General features: G+C 41.6%; 2 protein-coding genes across 2 annotated transcripts; one reads left to right on the forward strand and one right to left on the reverse strand.

Moving 5' to 3' along the window:
* The first annotated feature begins 517 nt into the window (after positions 1-517).
* Positions 518-4,280, forward strand: LOC117264293 (leucine-rich repeat-containing protein 14). The gene is given in 4 exon segments (XM_033638153.2): positions 518-1,132; positions 1,222-1,398; positions 1,400-2,017; positions 2,344-4,280. Coding segments are annotated over 4 exon segments (1,641 nt in total). The 5' UTR covers positions 518-854; the 3' UTR covers positions 2,912-4,280.
* On the reverse strand, positions 3,104-16,717 carry wdr97 (WD repeat domain 97). Its single transcript, XM_033638582.2, has 21 exons — positions 16,594-16,717; positions 14,032-14,293; positions 13,370-13,947; positions 13,174-13,295; positions 12,370-13,087; positions 9,622-9,770; positions 9,306-9,542; positions 9,131-9,221; positions 8,898-9,030; positions 8,721-8,797; positions 8,559-8,646; positions 8,319-8,462; positions 7,464-7,616; positions 7,169-7,279; positions 6,896-7,063; positions 6,602-6,796; positions 6,399-6,520; positions 5,992-6,160; positions 4,784-4,953; positions 4,640-4,704; positions 3,104-4,562 (listed from the first exon to the last, which is right to left on the reverse strand). Exons 2-21 carry the CDS (start codon positions 14,182-14,184, stop codon positions 4,381-4,383), a joined length of 3,825 nt encoding a protein of 1,274 aa, XP_033494473.2. The 5' UTR covers positions 14,185-14,293; positions 16,594-16,717; the 3' UTR covers positions 3,104-4,380.
* Positions 16,718-17,014: the final 297 nt, after the last annotated feature.

A 17,014-nucleotide genomic window follows, 5' to 3' on the forward strand; every position in this document is an offset into this window, starting at 1 on the left:
TTTAACCTGTTATACTGTTTCTTTTTCTTCAGTAAAAAATCTGAATATTTCTTCACCAAGAGCTAAAGAGCTAAATACAGAAGTCCCTGCAGAGTCCTGTTGTTTTCAAGTCAAAGTATATCCATGCTGACAGCTACTGAAGGTTAAGGACACCTTTTGAGGAGCTAAACTTGGCAGCAATGACAGAGCTTTGTCAACATGTCTGAAAGCAAAGTTAAACCCCATGTTTGCATCAGTCAAAAACATTTCCCAGTATCATCTCCTTAAAAGGATGTCTCGTTTGGAGCGATATAAAACCTGCTGTTTAATATTATAAAACCCAAATGTGAAAATATTAATTTAAGTGATGGTGAAACTGCTAAACAAAGCTTTTATGGAAAATAGCTGTACAAAAACAAGAATAAAAGAGCATTAAAATAACTTATAAATACACAACATTCAGTCTAGATGCTTTAATTTTTACAGTCATGACGTCTGCTCTGTACGTGCTACGTCACAATCCTGCGTCAGTCTAGAATGTAAACACTCCCCGCTCGCGCTCCCTGCAGCAGCAGCTTCCTCAGTGAGAGTTTGCCGAGTTAGCTAACATGTTCCAGCGTGTAATATTTCACCAGCGAAAGGTTTCCATTTTAGGTTATTGCTGTTAATAATACGAGCAGATATCAGATGATGTTATAAAATCTTTTTTGGGGCTTTACAGGACCGCTTCACATTACTGTCCTGAAGCTAATCTTAGCTAGTTTTAGCTAGCTAGCGCAGTAAAGTAAAGTTTGCTTCCTTTGCTGAGGGATAGGACGCAACATTACGGTAGATTTATATTTTTATGTTAAAAAGTCACCGTGCTTTGTGCTGAAATGGTGCTTTCTTTGGTGAGGCTTTGTGCTAAGGAGGTGGTGAGTGACCACAGCTCGTCACCCTGCTGGCTGAGGTGGGTTCCCCGGGAGCTGTACAGACCGCTGCTGGAGGCCTCCTTCACCAGCTGTAGACCGCTGGCTGTGAACGAGCTGGTGCAGAGGTGGCCTGAACGCACCCTGCGTGTCGGCGGAAGGAGGAAACAGGGGCAAACTTCGCCAAATCGACTCTGCATCCAGGCTTTGCTACTTGCAGTAGTCAGAGGGCTGTCGGACCAAAGGTAGGAAGTAGCTTGTTAGTCTAGTTACAGTGTTTGGATCATGATCTGTAGCCTTTGGGTTACATTTAAAACCCATTCCGCTTTTCTAGGTGTGCGCTGCAACTTCTTGACCTCTGTGGGCTGCAAGGAGATGAAGGAGGGACGGGAGACCCCATGGGAGGCTGGTCTCTGACTGTAGCTCTGTGCACCATGGTGGTTCAGGCCAGAGCTGGAGCACAGAGGGCACAGAGGGAGAGGAAGAGGTTCTCAGCTCTGGAGAGAGAGGGGACAGCGGAAGAAGGGAAAGGAAACAAATGTTGAGGGGAATGACAGAGAGAGCATGGGGTCATGTGGGACCCTGAGCGAAGAGGAGCTGGCTAAGGGTGTCAGGAGGAGGATGGAGGCAGAGAGGAAAACAGGGACTGTAGTGACAGGTGTGGGAGGCAGTAGAAAGGAGACAGATGAAAAAGAAGTAAATAGTGATGTGGTGGTGCATGTGAGAGCTGATCTTTTTGTAAACGCTCGATCCTGGGAGCGTGTTCGTGGGGCTCTGAACACTCAGGGGCCCCTCAAGCTTCAGTGCAGATATCTACGTGTGGAAGAGATTTCAGTTTCTAGTATCAAGACTCTGCTAGGCCTCCTGCCTCCGCAGGGTCTTCTGGGCATTGATGTCCGCTACAGCAGCCTTGGGGTGGCTGGTTTGGCTGAGCTGCTCCCTCTGCTCTCCACCTTCCCTGCACTGAACTCTCTTCGCCTGCACTACTGTAACTTGGATTTTCGCAGAGACCACGCTGGCCAGGAAGAGACCCTGAGGGAGTTATGTCAGGGGCTGACACAGCTGCGAGAACTGAGGCGCCTCAGCCTCACTGCGCTGCGCCTGCCTGGACAACTGCGTGTGTTGCTTAGGTATGGCCTGATCCCCAATTACTCGCATGTTGTCCTGTGACTTTGTACCTAAACCTTGAGCTCAGTAAATAACACAGTATGATAGTGTCCTTTTTTTAAAGTTGAAATTAATCAGTCATAGTCCTAATCCTAACTTCTCAAATTGAAATTGCACTTTCCAAAAACTGGAGACCTATTTTAATCTTTTTGTTAAGACAAATCTGTCCAAACTAACAGTCATATTTAGAATGATGAGATTAAAAACAACACTATCAGACCTCTATAATGAATATTTGAATTGAATAATAAATATGATTTACATGTTCTGTCTGTGTTTTGTGTTCCAGCTCTCTGCCTCAGCCTCTAGAGATACTGGAGCTGCCCTATTTGAGCCTGAGCCCTGCCGACCTCGCCTATCTGTCCTGCAGTCATCATGCTTCCACACTGCAGCAGCTGGATCTAAGTGAGAACCGTCTGGATGAGAACACCCTGACCTCCATTCGCCGCCTCCTCTCCCAGGCTTCTACTAGCCTGCAGCACCTCTCCTTAAGTGGCTGTGGCCTGACTGATAGCCTGCTGAGACTCTTGCTGCCCTCGCTGGGAGGCTGCAGGACCCTCAAGAGCTTGGCCTTGGCCCTGAACCCACTCTCCATTGCTGGCCTCATGGACCTGGTTAGGATGGCTGTGAGAATGCCCTCTCTCCGTCAGTTACTGTACCCCAACCCCCTTGAGGACTACCAGCCGGGCCTCCCTGACCTGCCCTCAAGTGCTCAGCTTTTAGACTGGCCGCTGGATGAAGCCACAGACATCAACATTACCAGCAGCCAGCTCAACAGGGTGCTGATAGACAGCGGGCGCTCTGACCTCTTTCTGACATGCGACCTGCTCAATTATGATAAAGACTTGGTGGACTAGGGCAGAAGTGAAGTGAAGGATACAGGTGCTTTTTAGTTCCTTACCAGCATACGCCCACACAATGTACATACACCTGACAATCAAAATGTCACCCTAATAACGGTCTAGTATTACATGATCTTTTTTATCTTTTTTTTTGACACCATCTGTCTCATGTGACGGTCTTATAAGCCAGAATTAACAGTGATGGTGGGGTTAGGGGGAAGTCAGTGGGCCTTTCCCATCTCTTGATTTTGTGCCTCCTTGTCTCCTCTGACTTGTGACCTGAAAAATTATCTCAGCACTCCATTTTGAAGTACGTGCCAGGTCCTAAAATGCATCTAGAAGAGCGAGGAGGCTTGCCGAAGGACGGCACGACTTTTTGGCGCCTGCAGTATGTATAAGGGACATGAAGCACAGCTGATGATGCAGCCGTGCCACATGTCATATTTAATTGGTGTGGCTTTAAAATAACGGCTTTGAATCACTGCCTCATTTTGTTACATGCCTTTTTCCTTTGACTCCTCTCTCCTTTTGTCTCTTCCTTGCCTCCTCTGCTTGCAACTCAGATGTAAGACTAAGATGCAAGGAGAGGAGGCGAGGAAATAATAGAGCATGCATGAATTGAGAAATGGGGAAGGCCTGTTGTATTGCCAAAGCAATAGGTTATTGTTGTTGTGAGGTAAGGTTTGCTCCTCTGGGGATGTTGGGAATGCAGTATTTATTATTTGTTGGCCAGACAAAAGGACACAGAGGTGACCACATACAAAAACCTTTACTCCTTATTATTAAGCCATGCTTCAGTAAAACGGAAGTATACTACTTTAAATCGTTAACTTGTTGACTGATTGAAATTAAATTCTTGCATATGCTGGTTTTGTACCAAACATGACTTAATGCTTTATAATCAGGTTAACAGGAAAGCTGGGATACAAAGATCCCTCTGGTTGGAGATTAGAGGCTGTCTGCCCTCGTGCCTTTACAACCATCACCAGTATTTTCTTTATACAAGCCATTCACTCAGAATCAGTGTTTGGACAGCTACTACATACTACGCTTCGACAACCAAAACTACAACTTTGACAGTGGTTTCTTTTTATAATGTAACAGGAAATGAATGTAACAACAAAATACTTAAATGCATACCAGTTATTTGATTGTTTTCCATACAGTAATGTACTTTGTCTTTGTGCTGATCTAATTTACATATTTGTCATATTGTATTTCTTGAGCGTTTGTTTTGAATTGTCCAGGACATTTCTTGTATTCACACAGCTTGTTTATCAAAAAGTATCACCGTCATCAGGAAACGCGTGTACCAAATCAACCTTGTACCACATGAATGCGTTTACATACTGTAAGTCACTGAATAAATCAGTCATAACACAAAGTTTAAAGAGTCATTTAATTGTCAAAAAGAACATATTTCAGACCAATGTTTATTATATGGCTACTCAGGTGTTAATGGCAGTGTTACAGACTAAGAGGCATCATCTGTAGTACTCTACGTACGACTGCTGCGGAATGAAGTAGCGGCGAGGTGAGACCTTCACCCAGTCCTCGTCTGAGTAGATGTGAAAGGGGAGAAGAGTGACCCGAGCAAACGGCAAAGAGATGAATTTGGGGCAGTGCATGAGGACGGGACGGTTTCTCAGTGGAGGCAGAATTAATCCTGTATGGTAAGATGCAGCAGATGTTATAAACCAGTTAATATCTATAATCAAGTGCTTAAGTACAGTGAAATCTCACCTGGTGGCCTCCATATTCTGGCCATGCTGTAAGTCTCTCCTTGATGAAGGATTGGTTGAGAACTACTGCACAAACAGACAGAATATATAAATACAGTGTTAGCCCACCTTTAAACTACCACATGTACCGTTTGACTTTACATACCAGTCACACAGCGGCAAAAGGACAGTGTCTCCGCAACCAGCAAGTGCAACACATCGGGCCTCTCTGTGCTCCTCTTTTTGGACAGAGCAGAAATAATTCAGCACGTCCACCATGCTGAAGGTTAATGGCTTCTTCTTTGCTGTACTGAGGCACAGATACCTGTTACTTTCCTGGTGGCGTGGAAAGAGAGAGGGAGAAAGCAGTTAATCACTTACAGTAGCAAGCCAAAACCTGCCATGACACCAGCAGCCATGCCGGTCAACAACACTGTGACATGCTCTCGTGCATTCCTTTTTGAGAGGAGTTAAGGTCACTGTAAGGGACATCAGAAGCAGTGAAGAGCTGATTAACGGAGGGAGAGCCTCTCAGTTTTCAAACACCTGTTCTGTGCTTTTGTCACACTCAAAAATATTTTGATGGATGGTGGTGATGACTGACAGATTCTTTTCAGATTCAAAACACGATCAAAGATAGAAATATTTAAGGGTAAGTTTGGTATTTTTCAACCTGAACTCTATTTTTCCATGTTTTTGACTAATGTGACTAATGGGAACAACAGCTTTTGAAATTTCTACAGTCCTGATTAAGAGTGCTGCAGCCGGCAGTAGCAAAACAGGCTGCAATGTAACCACTCAAGGCATGTTCACACTGTCAATTTACGTCCACTTGAAGTGCTTGTTTTTTTGCCATTGACAGGCTCATATTACTATGGTGTCTTACCCTACAGAGATAGACGTTTTTGTTTTAGAGTAAGATCCTTTTTGTTTAGCCAGAAACAGCCCTGAAATCGCAACTGCCAAACCCACCATTTTTACTAAGATAAAATTACTGTTTGTTTAAATGGAGTCTGGTGGGTTTGGTGATAGCGATTTTGGGGCTGTTTCTAGTTAAACAAAAAGGATCTTATTCTGTAAAGAAAATATCTATCTCTGTAGGGATCCTTTCCATAACGTGACACACATACAAAAATAATCTGAGTGTGTCAGTGGCAAAAAGAAGCACTTTAAAAGGATGTAAATTGACAGTGTAAACATACCCCAATGGTTACATTGCAGCCTGTTTCGCCGCTGCAGGATGCAGCCTTCATGCTCAATATTGGACCAGTTTTTAAAAATTGTTGTGCCCATTAATCACTTAGACACAGAAACATGGAAAATTGGGGTCCAGGTTGAAATAAACTTATTTAAAATTTAAATGAAATGTCTGACTTTGTATTTGTTGATCCATATCTGCAGCCAAGAATCTGCTCTGTCATGGAGGCTCTTCCAGATGTTAGACTGGTCCTGCAGCTCCGAGTCCCAGCTCTCCAACTCTGGCCACAACCACTGCTCAGCCTCATTTACACCTAATGCAGTAAGTATGCGCAGCACTATTTCTCTATTGACAGGATAACAGGATAATATAAACTCTAAGTCAGTTCAGAAAGTTTAAATTACACATAAAATTACAGTTTCATAGATTAAACCTGCAAAAACTGTTTGCCACTGAGGAAGCTGTTTTCACAATATCATTTTCAAACATTCATACATACATAAATGTATCAATTATATCTCTTTTAAATATAAATGTTGAGATGTTCGAATTCTGATTGTTATTCTAACACTGATGGACCCACCGCAGACCCAGTTTTTTAAGAGCCAGAAGAGTGAGCAGCTTTTTCACAAAGTCACAGCTGACAGATTTGAGATGCATCAACAGATTCAACATTTCACCAAGCGCAGCCCGTTCCTCAGATGACTGAAACAAACACAAGAAAAACAATCAGACACATGTACTTAAAATGCACAGTGACAATCTTGACACGCAGACATACAGTACCATGTGAGGTCGTGCAAATTTGGGCACCAGGTCAATGAGGTCTTGGTAAAGCCTGTCTGTATTGTGTAAGAGTCCCTGGCTGTGCAGTGCCTGCAGTGCAGCCAGGATCTTCAGCTTAAATGGAGTGCTGCAGGTGTTTAGACGGCCCAGCAGCTGCAGGGAGAAATCCCCAGGTGACAGGGTGCTGGGGATACACTGCACACATACATAGACTCATGAAGATTTCAGTGTTTACTACTGTGCATGATAGAATTGCATAGTTAATGGCAGATATAAATGCTAAGTGTAAGTTACCTTTTTATCGGGATACAGATCTTTAAACCAGTCAGCATCCGCAAACTGTTTGAGGAATGTTGGCACTGTAGGGGTGGGTTCCCGTGGTGTTAGGGTTGTTGGATGGTGAGGACGTGGAGTAGGAGTTTTGGGTTTGGGTTGCTCTGTTGGAGAAATGATCTCTGGAGGCTGCAGGGGTAGGTGCAGATATAAAAACAGACGCACACACAAATGAGAACTGCTACTTTATGCGTTCATTTTTCCTTTGTGAAATTAAGGAATACATGCTCTTACCTCTTCATACTTCACTCTGATGGGTTTTTTGGGTGTCAGTCTGTCAACAGGCTGTGGCTTGATTTTCATTAGGGTCTTTGGCTTAGAGATTGTTGCTGGAGCTTTTTTCTCCTGCAGTTAGAGAAACATCAAAACTCTGCTCATGTTCTGCTTATTGTACATCTGTATTTTCTGTCAATTATCATAAACTAAAATTGAGAAGCTCTAATTAAACTGAATTCTACGTTAAATTTCTGCAACCAAAGTTGAGAAAGACTAAGAATAAGGTTTTGTTTATCATGCTTACAGTTCTTACCTTCTTTCTCTCCACATTCACAGGAATCTTTATAGGCTCAGGACAGACATCCTCCATTAAGGTTGGAAGATTATGAGGCTTGTCATCATTTGGTTCAGGATAAACTGTGTTTATCTCAAGTTTATCTGGGTCAAAGGTGTCCTCCAAATCAATCTGAAAACACGTTATTATCCTTTCAGTTATATATTTATCTCTGAAGAATGAAAATGTGCAAAAGATGCAAATAAAAATGTTCCAAAAAAATTCCAAAAGCTGAGGCAATAATATGATATTTGCTCCATGCAGATGCTACTTAAGGAAATATGGTGATTTTGAGACAAAAAAACTTGTAGATTAATATTGTGTTTCACATGCATGTCCATAAATTAGTGTCCTATTTAACCTTTAAAATACACATTTTTCATCTTACCTTTAAGTGCTATGAGTCTAGACTGTTTGGGTGTCAACTGCGGAGTGTTGGAGATATCAGCCGTAGAGATGTCTGCCTTCTCTCAAATATAATGAACCTAGATGGCACTCAGCTTGTGGCGCTCAAAGCACGTTGGACACTTTAAGCACCCAAGCTGAGTGCCATCTAGTTCCTTTATATTAGAGAGAAGGCAGGCATCTCTACAGTCGATATCTCCAAAACTAAACAACTCACACCAAAACAATTTGGACTGATAAACAGCACTGCAGGTAAGAGGAAAATGTGTATGTTTGATTTACTTTTTGATTTGGGGGGTGAACTGTCCATTTAAGCTGATGCGCACAAGCTACTTTCAGTGTATTAAAGGACAGGTGAAAAGTCTGTGTATTCTTGACAGTATCAACAGGAAGCAGGTAAAGTTAGTGGGGGAAGGAAGATGAAGAAACCTTAATATTGTGGGGCAACCCATATATTATCTTCATGTAGCGATCAAAAGCGTCTTTCCTGATTTCCTTTGTAGAGAAAGGCTTCCCTTTTTTGCATCGGAGTGCACCTAGGTCCATGTTTGGAGTCACTGAGCTCTCATACTCCTAGAGCAACACAGATAGAAAAGATATTCTAGGTATTTGTACAGTTTTCATTGCGCCATTAAGATGCATTGTCTTTAAATCTTCCAGTTCACACACCTTGTATCTCCACATGTCTTGGGTCAGTAATAAATTGCTGGTGACTGCTGACAGCTCCTTTTCCTTGTATTTTTTTGTGCTTGCATTCCTGTTTTCACCAATATTGCTCATGGTTTATTAGGTTTTGGATTATTTTTGATATGTAGTATGAATAAACCTTACTTTCTTTTGCTGCACTTTTCTTTATTCTCAACAGTGTGGATGTCAGGAAGGGGCTCGGAACAATAAGTGTAAAGGCGCTGTCAAGATAAAAGGAGATTAAATGGGTTTATAGTTTGCAGCTTTGGTTAAAAATGTCTCCCACACATTGATCAGCAACACTGTAAGCTGACTAGTTACCATTTGTTGATAGTTGTGTGGCAGGAAGTCTGCACAGTTCATCTTGTACAGATCCCCTTTGATGCCAAGAAACAATTCCCCTCCACACCTACTGTAAGCCAGACACTCAGGCACTGCATTTAGCTGCAGTGTCCTGCAAGGGTCACATGTACATAAATATACATTCATTATTGAATTACTGTACACTTCACATTTGTAATCCAAAAGATCAGTGGCAGGTAATGAGCTCCAACCTGATGAGGTGATTCTCCTTGCTCCACATACACACTGTCCCATCTAGACTGCTGGAGACAAAGACCTCCAGATCAGGACATACACACAATCCTGCAAGAGCAAACAACCTGTCACTCACACAAAGACAATCAATTCATTTATCAATTCAATTTTTTTTTACTGTTTTTTTGTGACCTGTGAAGTGGTCTGCATGTCCTCCCTTGGTTAGGTGATCAGTCTGGCTCTGGTTGAGTAGGTTAAAGTGTATCAGATTGTAGGGGTCACTGCTGGGTTCTTGAAAGGTCAGAGCCAGCTGGAGCCCCAGCGCTGCCAGGCAGACTTGAGGCTGGCCACAGTGCAGGCTCAGCTGTTGGCTGAGACACTCCTGGAAATGCGGGTTTACTCTCCACACTACCACTGTCATGTCCTCACCTTTGGAATTGGGGTAAAGTTGTTACGTCAGCCATCACTGACAAGCATACAAAGGAAGTAAAGTTACATTGGGAAATACCTGCAGATAGGAGGTAACTGTTCTCAGGATACACCTGCATTGTGGTGACTTTCTGGCCATTGTGTGCTGGCACCCTGTGCAAGACCTTCCCATTATCAATTTCCAGAACACTCACACAGCCTCCACTTTGGCCAAGAATGATCAAAAACCTGTCAAGTACAATTACATTTGCTGAAATAGAGATTGCCACATGGCATATTTACATAAGTAATATTTAAAGGGGTGCTATGACCATTCACACATTATTCCCAACTTTTTAAACAGTTAAAAATTTGGTAAACATGAACAACTCTCTCCCAAATCCAAAAATCTAGAGTGCTAAAACTCAAATTTGTGATGTCATTAACTATAAAGTCTGTATCTGCTCTATTAAGAAAGGATTGGGAAAGGTGATATACAGTGCCCTCCAAAAGTATTGGAACAGTGAGGCCAATTCCTTTATTTTTGTTGTAGACTGAAAATATTTGGGTTTGACATCAAAAGATGAATATGGGACAAGAGATCAACATTTCAGCTTTTATTTCCAGGTATTTACATCTGGATCTGATACACAACTTAGAAGATAGCACCTTTTGTTTGAACCCACCCATTTTTCATGAGAGCAAAAGTATTGGAACATGTGACTGACAGGTGTGTTTTGTTGCCCAGGTGTCTCCCAATTACATTGATTATTCAAACAATAAATAGCACTGAATGTCTGAGCTCAGTTTCAGATTGTGTACGATAGGTTTTGCCTGTGCAGACTGCATTTAGAGGTGGAACCAACATGAAAACCAGAGAGCTGTCTATGGGTGAAAAAGAAGCAATTGTGAATCTGAGAGAAGATGGACAATCAATCAGAGCCATTGCACAAACATTGGCCATAGCCAGTACAACCATTTGGAATGTCCTGAAGAAGAAAAAAACCACTGGTGTACTAAGCAACAGACGTCGAACAGGTAGACCAAGGAAAACATCAGCAGTTGATGACAGAAACATTGTGAGAGCTGTAAAGAAAGACCCTAAAACAACTGTTAGTGACATCAGCAACAACCTCCAGAGGGCAGGAGTGAAGGTATCACAATCTACTGTTTGCAGAAGACTTCATGAACAAAAGTACAGAGGCTACACCAGAAGATGCAAACCACTCATTAGCAAGAAGAATAGGAAGGCCAGGCTGGAATTTGCCAAAAGGTACAGAGATGAGCCTCAAAAATTCTGGGAAAAAGTTTTATGGACTGATGAGACAAAGATTAACTTTTTCCAAAGTGATGGAAAGGCGAAAGTTTGGAGAAAGAAAGGATCTGCTCATGATCCCAAACATACAAGTTCATCTGTGAAACACGGTGGAGGGAATGTCATGGCTTGGGCTTGCATGGCTTCTTCTGGGACAGGAACATTTTGTCTGCTAATTTAAAGAAAGATGCAGCCAAACTGATTGGGAGATCCTTCATCATGCAACAAGATAATGACCCAAAACACACTGCCAAAACAACAAAGGAGTTCATCAGGGGCAAGAAGTGGAAAGTTTTAGACTGGCCAAGTCAGTCTCCAGACTTAAACCCAATAGAGCATGCATTTTACCTGCTGAAGAGGAGACTGAAGGGAGTAACCCCCCAAAACAAACAACAACTGAAAGAGACTGCGGTGAAAGCCTGGAAAAGCATCACAAAAGAAGAATGCAAAAGTTTGGTGATGTCAATGGGTCACAGGCTTGATGCAGTTATTGAAATATTAAGTCTCATTGACTTTAATCTATTTTAAGTTTATATGTTCCAATACTTTTGCTCACCTAAAAATTTTGTGTTCCATTACAAATAATGCTATCTTCTAAGTTGTGTATCAGATCCAGATGTAAATACCTGGAAATAAAAGCTGAAATGTTGATCTCTTGTCTCATATTCATCTTTTGATGTCAAACCCAAATGTTTTCAGTCTACAACAAAAGTAAACGAATTGGACTCACTGTTCCAATACTTTTGGAGGGCACTGTAGATGACAGTGAGAGCACCCAAGGGAATGTTCTGAGTACATTTTCTGTTTCAGAACTGAGAACACTACAATAGAATAAAGCATATTTGGGTACAGACCAAATCACAATGTTTGTTTACAATAACTTCCGGGGAGAAACCCCCCAGGCCTCGTACATAAGATGAAATGGTACTGAGCAAACGCTGCCTCAATTGCTTCATTTTCAACCATCTAAAAAAAGGCCCACTTAAAAAATTTGATATCAGTTTAAGCATACTGTATATTTAGTATATTTTTGGTGCTCTACCTTGCCATCAGACAGCTTTTTCCAAAAGGGAACTGTTTAATTAAAGTTATTGCTTTAACATATTATTGTATCTTACTGAATTGTATAACTTTATGATCTATGGATATGTTGTTGCTTGTTTTTTTAACTGTGTAATGTACGGTGTCCTTTAGTGCTTTGAAAGGTGCCTGTACATAAATTGCATTATTATCATTATTATTATTAAGTTGCTGTTGTTAGCACCACATCATAATGATTTGATCCATAAAAAATAAAACAAACATTCTGTGGGTCCATAATACAGGCTCCCATACATTGTCCGTGGAGCAGCTCCAGACTTCGTACCAGTTGACATCATAAGTTTGAGACACTTCTCTGGTTTATGGCTTTGAGAGAGAATATCTCATGTTTACAAAAATTGATTCACCTGTCCTAGGCCATGGAAAAAACATTGGAATTCTTAATTTAGGTTCCCATTTAGTTCCCCTTTAAAAGAAAACAAAAACACTCACTTATTCTTGTCATCATCAAGGGCTGTCTCGTCCCTCTGACTGTATCCTCTTGCCTCCTGCAAACTTCTCCACTCCTCTATAGATGCCTGTGTTTCAGCCACATTACTGTAGAGTATCAGACAGCAAGCTGGGCCAGGGATCGGCAGATGCTGGGCCTTATTCTCAGTCACATGTTCCCCATGTTGCCAGGGCCCCTGGCCTCTCCCCTTCCACTCTTGCATCAAAGAGATTGGATTAGTGAGTGTGTTGGCTTGGAGCAGTGTACCTGTGTCAGTCAGAGCCAGCAGAAGCTCTTTTTGCAGGCAGTACTCGGCACACAAAATCCTCTGCTTTGCCTTGAAGGAAGTCAACACTGCTCCTGTCTCTGCAGCCAAAAGCGTGATATCACTGTCCCTGCTCACACAGAGGAGTCGTGCAGGGTAAGGAGCAGGGAAGGGGGAAGCTAGGATTTGTCTCAGTGGGGCTCCTTCATCCTCTCTAAGTTTACAGTGGAGGGTGTACAAGGTTCTGATGGTCCACATGTCAACTCCCTGGTGAGAGGAGGAGAAAATATCTCCTGTTTTAGTGCCTCCAATGCACAAGAGAGGGTTTTCCTGCTCTGTGTGGACACATGTGACCATGTCACCCTTTTCCACGTTCCAGCAACAGATCGTACAATCCACAGAGGCTGATAACAGCATGTTTAACGCAGACGAGTAAAACAAAGAGTTCACCACACCTGGACACAAATAAAACAGGTAATTTCAGCATTTTGTCTCATCATAAAGAGGCACAAAAAGAACATGGATAGACGTTATGACTTACCAGTGTGTCCTACAAAAGTCGCACGAAGTTCCCAATCTGGACCCCATATTCTAATGGAGAGCTCCTCACATGCAGTGATCAAACAGCCCAGTTGAGAGCAGTACGTAATTGCAGTGATATCTCTGTAAAACATAACTTGTTAATCTTCATGCTAATCACTCCCAGTCTGATTCACATCACATGCACCCATACACACCGTGAGCAGAGATCCCTCTTGTGCTCCAAAACTTTCCTATCATCAAGGTCAACCACCGTCACAACCCGCCTGCACACAACGAAGGCTCTGTGGGGCTTGTCAGATCGCGGGGGAGCCAATGCCATTTGAGTGAAAGTGCTGTGTTGCAGCTCCTCCTGTATCTTCACCATACACCTCATGAGCATCACTGACCACACACACACATTGCCAAAACCTGCAGTCACCACCTCTGCGGAGTGCTCTGCAGCCTGACACACACGTATGTCCAGGGCATCATGAGCAGCATCCAGGGGGCGTAAGTCATGGTCCAGCAGTGTGAAGACAGGCCCTGGGCCCCAACCCACCACATAGCCAGGGATCTTTGTGTCGGTCAGGCCCATGAAAGGGAGGTGTGCTGAGGTCGTCTGCTTGTGGCCATCAGCTTTGTAAAGGCAAACTGTGTTGTCTGAATGGAGGCTAATAAATGCTGCTGCAGCCTCAGAATACATCATGAACTGTACAGGGCTGTCACAGGAGAAATGATGTAGGCGATGGAGACCATGAGTGAACACGTGCTGCTTGCTCTCAGAGTGGTTTACCTAGACAGTCAGACAAAGAGAAAGCATATGAGATGATGTCTGTAAGTGCACAAAGCCAGTATGCATCACGCTGACATGGTCTACCTTGCCCGTATCTTGCTTCACATCCTGCTTGAATAAACTCTGCTTCCCAAGCGTCCTCCCATTTGATGTCCCATTCCCCTGAGACAAAAGCCTCCGGGTAGGATTGGGGAAGAGCACTGTTGTTGTCCTCGTCTCCTCTCCTACGGCCACCATCTCTGCCACTTTTTACACAGGACTCTGCTGAATCCACTGACCTTTTGCACTTTTGCATCAAAATTCTGTTTTAACTGGTGGCTATGGGACATTTACTTGGCAGGGCACTCTAGGAAAACACAAACACAACCACATTTTATATGAATGCTCAGTGCTGTTCAAATATTATTTTCTTGTTTGCTTTAAAAATGGAAGTTTAACAAAATGTAAAATGCTACAGTACAATTACACAAATCACATTAGTACCTGGCAAACCATCTGCAATTACTGCTTTTTTTGGAGTCACCTTTACACTCAGTGGCATCTTTCGACCTGAACATCTGAGGCTTAAGCCCTGAATGTTTTATTAATAGCCTCCAATCCAGATATATAGGCCAGTGGTTCCCAGTTGGTGTGTCGCTGTCCAAAAGTGGGTTGCGGCCCATTCTGAAAGGACCACAAGTGACTTGTGAACAAGTCACGTTTGTAAAAAACACACTTTATTTGAAGTACAGTGAATTTATGGCACAGACACTTTATTTTAAAGTGTCATTTCCGAGTGAGTGACAGAGCGGACAAATATGATGCTGAATTACACTGTGTGGACCTTGTACTAATGACTAAGGAAGAATCTGGACCCCGTGGCTGGACCAGTTGGGAACCACTGGTAGGCTAATTATTAAAACAAAACAAAACAAACAAACAAACAAACAAACAAAAAAACGAATAGGCCTAATAATAATTTAAAAAAGCCCTAGATCTAATAACATGTCATTCCATTCATACTTGTGCTTGAATAAATGTACTTAGTTACATTCCCACATTGTCAGCATAAATACATACATTTAGATATTTTTCCAACTCAAGTCAATTCATTTTTAATGACAGCATTTGTAAAGTATTCTGTACTCAATACTATTTACAACTACTTTTCTCATCACCATTTATAATTTAATTTAAATCTAGAAAGTTAAAAAAGAGAAGTTTTAGGGGTAAATAAGGTGCCTGAGTCAGTGTCAGAAATTAGCAAGGGCCACGGGCCATTTGGCCCGCAATTTATCCAAGAATGCCCCCAAAAGCCATGTTCCGGGGACCAAAATTGCCCCCAAGTTTTCGAAACAACTATATGTATTTATATTTTTAACAGTATTACAATCTGACATTAAAGTATAATTTTATTTTCATTAAATTAATTTACCGTCACGTCTACAACTCATTTTCCTGACATAATCAACGAGATTGCACTGATTACGTGAGAGTAATCTGACAGAGAAGGGGAGGGGGCTTTGCTGTACCATAAGTTTAAATTAACCATTTCTTGGGTGATCTGTGTCTACACAATGACAAATTAATGAAAAATTAAGGTAGAATGAATGTTAAATTTTAAATTAACTTACTTCCAGGATTGCATCTAAGGAATTTATAGTAATTTGGCCTTTTTAACAGCAAAAGTAACTGTAATGTGGTGAAACATTAGTACTGCTATCAGTAGATTAATGGTTAAAGAAATCACATTTAAACTGGTTGAATTATAGGAAATCTGAGTGATATTTTGCAACCATAACTTTATGTAACCCATTATTTATTTCATTTATAGTGGTTTCTACTGAAGAGTGAAGACACTATCTTAGTTGGTTTTGCTTTTCATGTGCTTATTGTTAGAACATAATTACAATTTTTTGATGGCCCCCACACATTTTGAAAATGCCCCCATTTTTTAGACCGTGGGGGCCAAAATTGCCCCCAAAATATTTTGTTAATTTCATACCCTGGCCTGAGTGCATAAAAAGCATAGAGCTTGTTTTATTTTATTAAAAAATGAAATAAGAAATTAACAAAATAAAAAATCCTGGGGAAGGATCCCCTTGGACCCTCCTACCAAGGTCCAGGCTAATCCCCCAATGTCCTCAAATCCTAGAAAAGCCCCTGCTTACACTGGTTAAAATAACAAATTTAAAGACTCCATAGCTGTTGTAACATTTTTCCTGGTTGTAGTCATCCCATCACCCATGGACTGGACATATTTTCATTGTTAAACTGGAAAAAGAAAAGTTGTACACTTTAGGGGTCATCTGCCAGTTCTAGGAAACTATGGGAGCAATCTTTTTCCTATTTTCTTTAATATGTTTATGTTCTGTTTAAATAAACGAACATGTCACTTCCTGTCTATTATCTCTTTGGAAATTCAATAATGAAAGTTTTGGGAAAACAAATATTATGCTATTTTGTTATACAGACAGAGAAATATTAGGCTAATTATTTAAAAGTGGAAAGAAAACCGATCAAACAAGAATAACTCATCTTTAAGGTAACTACTTTTTGAGCTAACGGTTAACTTTGATAGTTGTGAGGCAGGAAGTTAAAGATTTATAGCGTTAAGTATCAGCCTAAAGGTTTATAGGCCTAAACTTAGAAAAACTTTGTGTTTACCTTCACCAACTGGTACTTCTGTTGTCCAGATGCAGCGACAAGTCTTTACTCTACTTAATATAAAGTTAATTTAGCTAATAACGTTAACAAAGCGAACATAGCTGTACTTTAAGTTTGCTCTCTCGGCCACCAGCCTCCAATGGCTACGTGTCTGTTGCTAGGCAACGGGTTGCTCGGCTACATCCATGGCTGCAGGTCGCACAACTGTAACTTCAAGCAACAAAATGGTTTCTCAGAAAATGTTAGTGGTCAGTTTCTCCTCTTTTCTAAATAAAATGAACTTGACTTTGACTGGTTTTAGGCCAATAAATAAACAAGGATTCGATATTTCACTATCAGAAGAGCACGTTGACGTGAAAAATCTGTATCCAGTGAAAAACGTGTCTCAAAATGTGGGTATTTGTTTTTCTGATTAAATACA

This window comes from Epinephelus lanceolatus, chromosome 20, assembly GCF_041903045.1.
Source record: "Epinephelus lanceolatus isolate andai-2023 chromosome 20, ASM4190304v1, whole genome shotgun sequence".
Classification (NCBI taxonomy): domain Eukaryota; kingdom Metazoa; phylum Chordata; class Actinopteri; order Perciformes; family Serranidae; genus Epinephelus; species Epinephelus lanceolatus.

Coding starts and splice junctions, on each gene's coding strand:
- wdr97 (XM_033638582.2), bottom strand. CDS start 14,184: ATGGTGGCCGTAGGAGAGGAGACGAGGACAACAACAGTGCTCTTCCCC. Junction 8,647..8,720: donor GAAAAGTGCAGCAAAAGAAA/GTAAGGTTTATT, acceptor TGGTGAAAACAG/GAATGCAAGCACAAAAAAAT. Junction 4,954..5,991: donor TATGGATCAACAAATACAAA/GTCAGACATTTC, acceptor CCACGCCACCAG/GAAAGTAACAGGTATCTGTG.